This window comes from Solea senegalensis, linkage group LG7 (assembly GCF_019176455.1).
Source record: "Solea senegalensis isolate Sse05_10M linkage group LG7, IFAPA_SoseM_1, whole genome shotgun sequence".
NCBI lineage: Eukaryota > Metazoa > Chordata > Actinopteri > Pleuronectiformes > Soleidae > Solea > Solea senegalensis.
In genome coordinates, this window is record NC_058027.1 from 13,565,576 (window position 1) to 13,577,163 (window position 11,588).

At 41.0% G+C, this 11,588-nt stretch overlaps 1 protein-coding gene across 1 annotated transcript; it reads left to right on the forward strand.

Moving 5' to 3' along the window:
- Positions 1-48: 48 nt before the first annotated feature.
- On the forward strand, positions 49-10,584 carry LOC122772621 (isocitrate dehydrogenase [NADP], mitochondrial-like). Its single transcript, XM_044030808.1, has 15 exons — positions 49-430; positions 1,061-1,306; positions 2,662-2,897; positions 3,641-3,703; positions 4,421-4,647; positions 6,429-6,520; positions 6,653-6,818; positions 6,915-7,075; positions 7,171-7,314; positions 7,454-7,590; positions 8,050-8,201; positions 8,282-8,394; positions 8,749-8,846; positions 9,085-9,177; positions 9,286-10,584. The coding sequence occupies exons 1-15, from the start codon at positions 266-268 to the stop codon at positions 9,368-9,370; spliced, it is 2,178 nt and encodes a 725-aa protein (XP_043886743.1). The 5' UTR covers positions 49-265; the 3' UTR covers positions 9,371-10,584.
- The last annotated feature ends 1,004 nt before the right edge of the window (positions 10,585-11,588 follow it).

An 11,588-nucleotide genomic window follows, 5' to 3' on the forward strand; every position in this document is an offset into this window, starting at 1 on the left:
ATTCTAAACATTAGACATTGGATGCTGCGATGCTATTAAAGAGAAAGTGTCGCGATATTACGTTGTCTATTTTTCGTCTTTAAGCGTTTTTAATTATGTAGGTTCACACACAAAAAGCAGCAGCATGACATTTGACAAAAAAACAACAACCCAGTAACTATAGCTGCACCGGAAGTGTTCTGTGCTCGCGCCACGTCAGAGCTCCAGCCAGGCACTTGTCAGAGTCAAAGAGCAGCTTGTGAGACTTTGTGCACTTTAGTTCGCTATGTTCTCCCCGGCTCTTCTCTCTCTGCTGCCGCTGGTGCTGCTCCTGCAGCTGCAGCTGTTGCATGTGTTTGCGGGTGAGCTGACGTTTGCGCTCCCTGACAACGAGAAGCTGTGTTTTTACGAAGACCTAGAGAAAGACGTGACGTTTGACTTAATCTTTCAAGTAAGTTTCTGTGACAGCTGCTGCGTTTTTCCACCGGCGATTACTTTGTAATGTGAGAGGTGTGTGTTGCCTGGTGTTAGGTATGTAGAAAATAAATGAAATATAAATAGTGCTCATTGTTTCATGTGGATATTTCATTTTCCAGTTTATTACCACAATTACATTTATATTTAAATAATAATAATAATAATAATAATAAACAACAACGTCTGAGGGACTTTTTATGTGAGTGTGACTTAAACATTTTTTACATAAATAATAGCTGCAGAAACACACACTCAGTGGAATATAGGCCACCTATGGAACAACAACAGTCCACGACTAAATATTGTTTTGGACTTGCTGTCAAAACCTGCAGAGGGAGTGACAGCTGTTTGCAACTGCCATGTTACTGTATCCTTCACTCAACAGTGCAATGCAAAGTCTTATATATATGTATCTGCTGCAAATGTGTTTATGCACAAAGCATCAAACAGAGCTCTACTGCTGGGCTTGGTCAGTTTTTAGGCTGCACAACATTGCACTGTCCTCCATAAATTCCTGCAAAACTCCATATGTTACAGCTTTGTTGCCATGCAGACGTCCTGCCATACACATGCTGTTCACAGGCACTATTCTTCTCTTCTTTAGGTCATTGCAGGAGGCAGCTATGATGTGGACTGCTTTGTCACAGATCCTCAGAACAATGTCCTGTATAATGAGGAGAAGAAGATGTATGACCGCTTCACTCACACCACAACTATGACGGGAGTCTACCAGGTCTGCTTCAGCAATGAATTCTCCTCCTTTACCCATAAAACTGTGTATATGGATTTCCGCTACGGGGAAGAGCAACCTCTCATGCCGGGCATGACGAGTCACACAGCACTGACACAGGTACAGTGAGTATGAGGAACTGTATGCATTACAATTGTGCCAGGTCGGTTCACGTTGTCAGTAGAAACTCTCAAAGCAAGTCAGTCTGTGGCTGTTAACTGGTTGTTTCAAACTGCGGGTGGGTAAACAGTAGGTCAACTGAAGCGAGCCAATGTTCCGAAAAGATCGAATATACCAACAGTTTTAAATTCAGTTAAAAGTTAGAAGTTTAGACAAGACAGTTCTTAATCAGTTATGCCATGTTTATATCACTCCAATGTTATTTTAAACTAGGGAGAGAGAACAAGTTTAGTGGCATATAATGTCATATTCATACCCTTGAGTGTGAGAGAGTGAGTGTGTGTGCACCACAGGTGTTCCCCCAGCAGTCTAGGTCTATAGCAGCCTAACTAAGAGATGGTTCAGGTTTCCGTGAGCCGTTATAAGCTTCATCAAAAAGGAAGGTTTTAAGTCTAACTTTAAATACAGAGAGAGTGTCCGTCTCCTGAACTGTCACTAGGAGCTGGTTCCTCAGGACAGGAGCCTGGTAAGTGAAGGCTCTGCCTCCCATTCTGCTCTCACACACTCTGGGATCCACAAGTAAGCCTGCATACTGGGACCGGAGTGATCTGTTCAAAGTAAAGCTGTAGCAAATGCTATGTATGTTTATTGAGTTGCCCTCACTAATAAATGCTGTAGGTGACATCCTGTGCAGTAAAACAGTCATGGTTACAATATTACAAGTTCAGTTTCAGAAGAGGGGGCATTTCTATTAATTCCACAAGGTGGAGCCAGAGTTATCATCAGGATAAGTCTTGACATGGGCTTTTCATAGGAGAAGCCCATAGCAAAGTGGGGTGTTTTCCAATCCTGGTCCTTGGGGACCCCTGTCCTGCGTGCTTTAAATGTTTCCATGCTCCAACACACCTGATTAAAATAGTCAGCTCATTATTAAGCTCTGCAAAAGCCTAACAAAGAACCACTCATTTGAATCAGGTGTGTTGTAGCAGGGAAACATCTAAAATATGCAGGACAGGGGTCTTGTCCCCACTAGGACAAGGGCTGGGGACCCCTGCTTCCATGTGCTGATCCCGAGCCCACATAAATGGGATGGGAAATGTGGATCAACTGCTATGGTGACCCCCTAGAACGGGGGGACAACAAAAAATGCTTTTCATACCCTACAATACCTGACACATGCAGTCAAAGGTGTGAATATACTTTATTTATTCATTTAAGTAATGATTAAAGTGGAGTGAGCTGATGTACTGTATACTGTACTATGTGTAGGTTTGATTTTACTGTGCGGGGAGCAGCTTGTTTATTTTAACCGTGTTTATGGATATGCTACAGTATGTCGACCTTTCCATTTTCAGTTGGAGTCGTCTTGTGTCTCCATTCATGAGGTTCTGAAGGTGGTGGCTGACTCACAGACATGGTACAGACTGAGAGAGGCGCACGACCGCCTGAACGCAGAGCTCCTCCACCAGCGAGTGGCATACTGGTCCATGGGAGAAACCGTCCTGCTGTTTGTCATCAGCATCGGTCAAGTCATGCTGCTGAAGAGCTTCTTCTCTGAGAAGAAAGGAGGCTCTGTAGCAACCACCACTTAGAACTTCTAGATTAGAAATTAAAAGTCTTAGAAACTCTAGTTTCAGTTGGGTTAAAAAGAAGTACCACTCGTGCTTATGTCACAAATCTTGCACAGATTATTTATTATGAGAAATGCAGCATAAAATGAGTGTGGTGATCATAGTTGCTGGACTGTAGGACTGTCATGGATTTGAATGAGAGTGACAGCTCTCGATGATTGAGACCAAAGTAGTGTTTTTGTTCAATTTGTTTATACCATTATAACGTAAGTAGTCAATCTTTATCATGTCCTAGTCTATTTCACTCAAAGTGCCTTGAAAAATTGTTTGGAGTTTATTTTAATTCGTCTGCTGACATGTGTCTCATCTTCTTGTTACTGATCCAGTAAGTTTAATTCCTATGTTTTATATTAACAGGCAACGTAAAGTGTCCAAATGTCATTGGCGGTGGGTTTTTTTTTCCACCCAAACAGTTATGTTCAGTTTATTTGTCTGATTTTCATCTATATAATGTGTCAGGAGATTTCAATAAAATTTACTGGAGAACCATAACTGAACTGCTTAAAGTTGTTCTTATCAGTGTCAAATTATTATTTTTCTATGTTTTAATTTGTGTAATGTGTGTAACATGTCTTAGGGGCCATGATTTGGAGAATAGCCATGTGACGTGATATTTGAAGCTTTCAGTGCACACAGTGTTTGAGTAGAGACGCAATGTATTGATGAAAGATTTGAAATTAATATGTCAAAATATGCTTTAAAGCATGCTGTGTCTGGACGAGAACTTCAATGTGCAGGTGGAAGTTAAAGGTCCTGTGTGTAAGAGGTGTGAGTGACATCTAATGGTTGGACTGCAGTTTGTAACAAATGGAGGATTCCTCCGCTCACACCCACAGACATAGATACGTAGACGCCTCTTATATATGTATATATATATATACGTATATATGTATATATATATATATATATATATATATATATATGTTTACATATATATAACATAATTTCATTTCGTGTTTTTTTGTCAACTATATTGTTCCATATCATAAACACTTTAATTATGTGAAATATCATCATAAATATTGTTGATTTTAAGTTAATTTCTGGTCACTCCTTGAGATTGAGACCACCACATTGGTGGAAACTAATAATTCAACATAATTAAAAACATGTTTCAATATATTATCGGACTAGCAAATTATCATTCACGATTTTAAATAATTTTTATTCGGTTTCTGATAAAGAAAAGGAGAAAAACAACCAAATTATATACACAGCTGTGTTCCACTCCTTGTCAGTAGGGGGTGCTGCAGCACCCTGGGGGTCGCATTTCACAATCAATTAAGTTTTATAAAACATTGATTTAAATCATGTTTTTTTCCATGTACTTTTAGGTTTGCAACTATTACTGCGAATCAGGTTAAAGTGACTAAAATAAACGTACTTTGCCACTGGTTGCTGTTAAATTCAACTTTACAGACACACACGTAAGGCGCGCGAGTGAACTTGAGCACACTTCCCCGTGATTGGTGCTCTCTCGCAGGTTTGCTGACGTGTGTTTGTGTGTGAGATCCATTAGAGCCTACGTGTGGCATCACCGGTTTACCGGGCTTTGGTTCATTCATACTGCGTGCGTGGAACCAGCAAACATGGCGGGCTACCTGAAGTCTCTGAGGACCGTGTGGAGAACAAGTGCAGCTGCCGCGCTGCCGCCTCTCACTCCCGCCGCTGTGCTGCCGACATCAGCCGCTGTCTGCCACCGCAGGAGCTGTGAGTCCTCCACCACTCAGACAAGAGGCAGACCGAGTCATCGGTCAGGCCAATTAATCGGGCTGATTTCGGACATAAGGGACTCATTTATACGTTTACTCGGAGTTTGCACCCCTCCCATTAATATTAATAGGTATATACGTTTTGTAGATAAATAAGAATAAGCCCAGTCTTGTAGACAGTACCTAAAAGGGAAGCTTGAGTAAAAGTAAGTGTCTTACCAGAACATGACTTTGGTAGACGTTGAAGTCACTTTTTGTAATAATACTTAAGTAAAAGTCTTTTAAGTGTATGACATTTACTGTACTTAAGTATCAAAAGTAGTTTTCTGATATAAAATGTACTTGTGATTGAGCCGTTGTAGCTCAGTGGTAGGGAGAGTTGTCTTTCACCTAGAAGGTTGTGGGTTCAATTCCTGGCTCCACTCTGTCTTTATGTATTTGAGCACTTAACACTTAAATCCATGTTGCAGTGGGAATGAAAGATGTGTGAGTTCTATACTTAAGTACAGTAATGAAGTATTTGTACTCGGTTACATAACAACACTGAACAAGCCAAATGTATAAAAGTATCTCTGCTTAGCATCAGTAGATGAAGAACCACCTACATGTCATTGTGTTTGTTAGACACAGACAGAACGCTGAAGTGTGAACCACGTGTGAACTCAGTGACACAGTGAAGTCTCTGAGACACTGCTGGTGCCTCACTTTGTCAGTCGGGGAAAAAATAAGGACAAAAAAACCCTCTCAAATCTTCTTATACCAACATTGTCATGTATTAACTTTGCAAATGAATAATACAGTTTCACTAATGGCACAAAGTAGACTAAGAGAGAGATTGGTAAAAATGATCTGATGTACTTGTATTGCCTTAAAGTCATTGTTCTCAGAAACTGTAAAAATGCATCCAAACTTTTATTTTGACAGTCAGTGTGTCGTTGTTATTAAACGGTTCAAATTTATCAGATGGAGGGAAAAACAAACATCTGGCCAAACATCCACCAGAAAGCAACATTATATGTCGGCCATGGCTACACGGTAGTCTTCTTTCTTCTTTTTCTCCTTCGATTGTTTCCTCTGATCTGTTGAAACAAATATGAATAATATTTGGGCAGATTTTGTGTTTATTTATGCTACAGTCAGTCACTAGAAACAAAAAGTAAATTGTCAGTTGTAAATGTCCATCTACGTCAGTAGAGGAAACAAGTTGACAAGTGGATTTCAGTCTTTACAGCCTTGTCGTATACTTGATAAAAATGCAGCATCATTACCAGTAATGTAGTTCTTATAGTCCAAATATAACATCTTGAAAGTGAACACAGTGGAAAACCTGCGAGAAGTTTGCAAGCAAAGACGATGACAACGACAACAACACAAAGTGATCTTATGGAGTCTGCACAAGATACTGCCACCAGCCTGTCGAGACGTCGTCAGCACTAAGTGTGAACTCAGAAGTGAAAGTGATACAAGACAAACTTCAGTGTTGTTTGTCAGCACTTTGTTCCTGTAACTGTTTTTAGATGTTAGTTACTCGAGGCCACATTGCAGGGCGACGGTCTCATCTCAGCCTCAAGTGATGTAATAAAAGGCAGTGTTTTACAACGCAAAGCAATGGAATCATGCCAATGTGGACCGTTTGAAAATGAGCCCTCTGCTAAATGTGCTGTAAGTGGACAGAACGTCATTTTGTCCACACATTTTCAGTTTCATCACCCTGCGCTGCCGCTGGAAACCCTCTCACGGCAGAGCACGTAAGCATTAATGCAGCTGTACACTTTTCAGATGCAACGACACGCGTCAAGGTGGACCAGCCAGTGGTGGAGATGGATGGAGATGAAATGACTCGCATCATATGGGAGTTCATCAAAGAGAAGGTAAATGAGCACTTTTGAGAAGAAATTCTCAAAACAGAACATAATACGGTTTTGTTTATATGTGCTGTTTTTCTGTTGTACTGTATTGCATTGTTGTGCAAATGACACATCAGTTGTTATTCTCATTATTAGCTCATTCTGCCCAACGTGGATGTTCAGCTGAAGTACTTTGACCTGGGTCTGCCCTACCGAGACCAGACTGATGACCAGGTCACCATAGACTCAGCTCTGGCAACTAAGAAGTACAACGTGGCCGTCAAGTGTGCCACTATCACTCCGGATGAGGCCAGAGTCGAGGGTAAGTTTTCATTCTGTGGTATGTACATTTGTATGCAAGTGAATCATAAATGAACATTTTCAAGCTCATAATCTATGTAACATTTTGTTCCCCAAGAGTTTAAGCTGAAGAAGATGTGGAAGAGTCCTAACGGAACCATCAGGAACATCCTGGGTGGCACAGTTTTCCGGGAGCCAATCCTCTGTAAAAACATTCCCCGGCTTGTTCCCGGTTGGACGCTGCCCATGACAATTGGTAGACATGCTTTTGGAGATCAGGTGAAAACAAAAATAAAATGACCTGCTGATGCGTGTTTGCCGTTTTCAAACAGAAGAGACGCGTCACACACTGGTTTGATGTTTTGCTTTCACAGTACAGGGCCACAGACTTTGTTATTGACCAGCCCGGGAAGTTCAAGATTATGTTTTTCCCAGCTGATGGAAGCAAACAGAGGGAGTGGGAGGTGTATGACTTCCCCGCTGGGGGTTGCGGGCTGGGAATGTTCAACACTGATGAGGCAAGTATGAATGTATTTATAGATTAGCCTCCTGAGATTATACAAACCATGTTTATCGCATTTGTTAAAACGGATGCTTGTGCACTGTGTGTGTTTTCTGGTTTTTAATTGAATGGCCTTTCATATTTTCTTTGCACAGTCCATCAGTGGGTTTGCTCACAGCTGCTTCCAGTATGCCATCCAGAAGAAGTGGCCTCTGTACATGAGCACCAAAAACACCATACTGAAGGCCTACGACGGCCGCTTCAAGGACATCTTCCAGGAAATCTTTGAGGCGTAAGTCACTTGACTCCTTTGTGTGGACGAGCCACAGACCACAGACAGTGGCAAAGTACCCTCCTGTACGGAAGCCTTGAGATTCCACTCCAAGACACACGTCTCATTCTCAAAACAACAGAGGAAGTTGGGATTGAAAAAAAATAATAATAAATTGACTATTAGTCGACGTCAAAGTCACTTCCTTCAAAGGAAATAAAAGCCCTGTGCTGCTCTTCACTTTCTGTCAATTGTAACAATTGTTATTATGTGTAAAGGATCTTCAATAAGAAAAGGCATAATATTGTGAAATACACAAACAGCATAACAAGGATCTTAAGTTTATTCTTCACTTGACCAAGTGGGAAAAAGTGGGTGAAACAGTCAGTTTACCAACTCTCTCCACTATTTCTCTGCCATTTCTCGCTTCTTCTTTGTTTTGCATCACTTTGGGCTGTTTCATTGTTGTCTCTCCATCAGGAAGTACAAGCCAGAGTTTGACAAGCTGAAGATCTGGTACGAGCACCGTCTCATCGACGACATGGTGGCTCAGGTCCTGAAATCCTCGGGAGGATTTGTTTGGGCCTGCAAGAATTACGACGGAGATGTGCAGTCTGACATCCTGGCTCAGGGTTAGTGCACGTTTACTGGATGATAAGCGATATGTCGATTTTAATGACGCGTGTCTCTCTATATGTGTGTGTGTTGTCAGGCTTTGGGTCTCTGGGTCTCATGACGTCCGTCCTCATGTGTCCCGACGGTAAGACTATCGAGGCCGAGGCTGCCCACGGCACGGTCACCAGGCATTACCGTGAGCACCAGAGGGTAAGCGCCGTCACGTCACGTATCCTGGAGTGTTTTGGTCTTTTTTTACTTTAGAAGCAAAGAATACTGTGTACACATGTGGGTTCTTACTAATGTGAGAATGAGGAAATGTTTGCACATTTTTTGCCAGAGCCAATTTTTCTGTGGGTTCGTTCACAGACACTTGGAGTCAGGTGTGAGGTGAGATTCAGTTTGAGCAAACAGGATTAGGAGATATGAACATACATGTGCTGTTGTGATGTGGCAGAGACTTAATTGTTTCAGTGAACCGTGATGTCAGCAGATAGGAATCCTAAGCATCAATGACATGTTGAATGATCAGTAACTGACTTTAATTTTTACTTTGCTTTGTAGGGACGACCAACCAGTACCAACCCCATAGCCAGTATCTTTGCTTGGACCAGGGGACTGGAGCACAGGGGCAAACTGGATGGAAATGCTGATCTGATAAAGTATGTTTCTCTTCTTATAATAATAATAATAATAACAATAATGATTTAAAAGAAAGCTGTACATTGAGGGATGTAATGCTGCCCTCCACAGTTCTCAGTCATAGTTCTCGATCACTCATCGCAGTTCAACGCTCTTAAACCATTATTTACTTTATTTATTTAAGTGTATCTGTGTTTTTTTGTTGTTTTTTTACGACACACAAACGCTGAGTTGTTGTTCTGCACTGTGACTCTTCAGTTTCTCCCAGACGTTGGAAAAAGTCTGCGTGGAAACTGTGGAAAGTGGTTTGATGACCAAAGACCTTGCAGGCTGCATCCATGGGTTGAGCAAGTGAGCGTTTTTGTCCTGGTTTTTGGAAAAAAAAAGGTTTATGATGTTCTTACGTTCTGTGTCGTGTGTTTATTACCACGCTAACCTTCCGCTCTTGTTGCCTTGCAGCTGCAAGCTGGATGAACATTACATCAACACGTCAGACTTCCTGGATGCTATTAAGACCAACCTGGACAAGGCTCTGAGCAAATGAAGACACGCTCACTAAACATGGCTATTTTACTTCTGCCTTTACTGTCACTGACAAACAATTTTCAGCTTGAAAATGCAACATTTTTGCATTAACATTAATATTAATTCAACGCAATGGCCATATTTTACACTCAGAGGGCAAGATTATTTTAAACACCTACCAGGAAAGATTAATTTGTAGGTGTGGTTGCATTCACTTCAAAAACAGGTTTCAACAAGTGGAACTAAGATGCATTGGAGCGCGTCAAAGTCTGGCGACAAGAATGAGTTTGAGGTATTGTAATAATAACAATAATAATAATAATAATATTACTACAGTGAAGCACCATGAATAACTTTAGTTCAGGAAGAAAGAGGCTCAACTCAGTATTTACATCTGTCAAAATTGCCCAAATCTGACCCGAAAGTGGACGGTGCAAAACAAAAATGACATTGTCAAATCCACAACTCCTCCAGTCTGTACCTCATCGGGGCAAATCCGTATAACAGTATAAGGAGTCCACATACACATTCTGTTTTATATTCAGACTCCGCGCATTTGCTCAAACAAGCCTCTGACCAGCAGTGCGTTAATGCAGCGCCACATGATCATTCAGTCAGCATCACATGCAACCTTTGACTGTGTAACTGTGAGAAGGGGGTCGTCTGACAGCATGTACGGTGTATTACCAGCAGATGTCGACATGTCACAGTCAGAGTGTTGTGTTGTTGCTCACTGTGTTTTTTTTTTTTGTAAGCTCATCTTTCACTGCACCACTGTTAAATAGGATCTGTTTTGTTTGTCGCTGCACATCATTATTAGTGGTTACTCATGTAACAATTGTACTTAAATGAGTGTTATTTAAATCTTCTGGGTTTAACTGTTTGATTGATACTACAATTTATATCTCATCAGCGGAGAATCTCACTAAAGGCAGCACGGGAGGATATGAAACACTAATTGGGCAATATTAATTTGATATCTTGTTTATTCTTATTATTAGGAAACATAGTATGTTCAGAACACATGGTGTGTTTTTTAGAACATTCTAACCAATATTCTAAACTAGACTGCAGTACACTAAAATATCTGGCTTGGAGTCTGTTGAATCTTCAATAGTATTCAAATGGGGAACTTTCCTGTAAGTATCTGAATGTATTATTTAACAAATTGTAAATAGATCTGATGTCCAGTCATATTTACTGATCAATTTATTAAAGGCTTTTTAATTATTACCCTCTTGAGTGCCTCAGATTTCTCACGATCCCTCCTAGCACTCCTATCTTATTAGAAGGTTGTGAGTTTGATTACTGGTTCTGCTCATCTGAATGTCTCTGTGTCCTTGGGCAAGGCACTTGGGCATGAATGTGCGAGTAAATGGATGTGAATGAGTGAGTCAAGACTAGAAAAGTGCACTATAAATACAGATCATTTACATTAGAAGAATCAGGTAAGACATTAATGTCTGTTCTTTAATGTCACTGCACTCAGGGAATTACCTTCACAATTCTTAAATGGAACAAGTTTGGATGAGCCAGGGTTTTTTTATTGGAGCTGGCTGCTCAGACAAAGGGACTAATCAGGGGAGAAGGACCTTAGTAAGATGTTACCAACATCCAGATGGTCACTCTGGCTGAGGTCCAGAGATCATGTCTGCAGATGGGTGAAACTTCTGAGCTCTCCATGTAAAGTGCCTTAGGATAATGTATGTTATGAATTGATGCTATATAAATACAATTGAGTTGAATGTTGAATGTCTGCAAACTGTTGCACTACACCTAGGAGAAAGTCACACTGGGTCAGCGCTAACCCTACCTTTGCTCATGAGCACTAAAACCCCCTTGTGACAAACGCTGAAATCTTTTATAATCTAATCTCATTTACACAAAGGTATCCAGTATGTTTATTCAGTAAAGTGCAGAAACCACCTCCCGTCACTGCTGCTGAGAAGCTTCCCATGCAGTGACAGTATCACCAAGCCTTCTACACCACACAATTTCAGACCAGAAAATCTTTTCCGAAAATTCTCATAACTCTGTTCAACCTCATCACAAGCACACATCAGAAACAGCTGTAATACTGTGAACTTACTGCAATGCTTCAAATGACAGTATATTCCAAACCTGATAGTCCTGTGACCAGACCACTGTCGACAGACCAGATCAGCGTTAATGTGCAGGATCCTGTCCAGACTCTTCCCATCACTCCCTCATATAAAGTACGGCCTAAAACTGTACTT

Bases quoted from the DNA above. Each gene is read 5' to 3' on its own strand.
- LOC122772621 (XM_044030808.1), top strand. From the start codon at position 266: ATGTTCTCCCCGGCTCTTCTCTCTCTGCTGCCGCTGGTGCTGCTCCTG. The intron at 431-1,060 runs GTAAGTTTCTGT...TCTCTTCTTTAG, and splicing joins CGTTTGACTTAATCTTTCAA to GTCATTGCAGGAGGCAGCTA. The intron at 1,307-2,661 runs GTACAGTGAGTA...TTCCATTTTCAG, and splicing joins GTCACACAGCACTGACACAG to TTGGAGTCGTCTTGTGTCTC.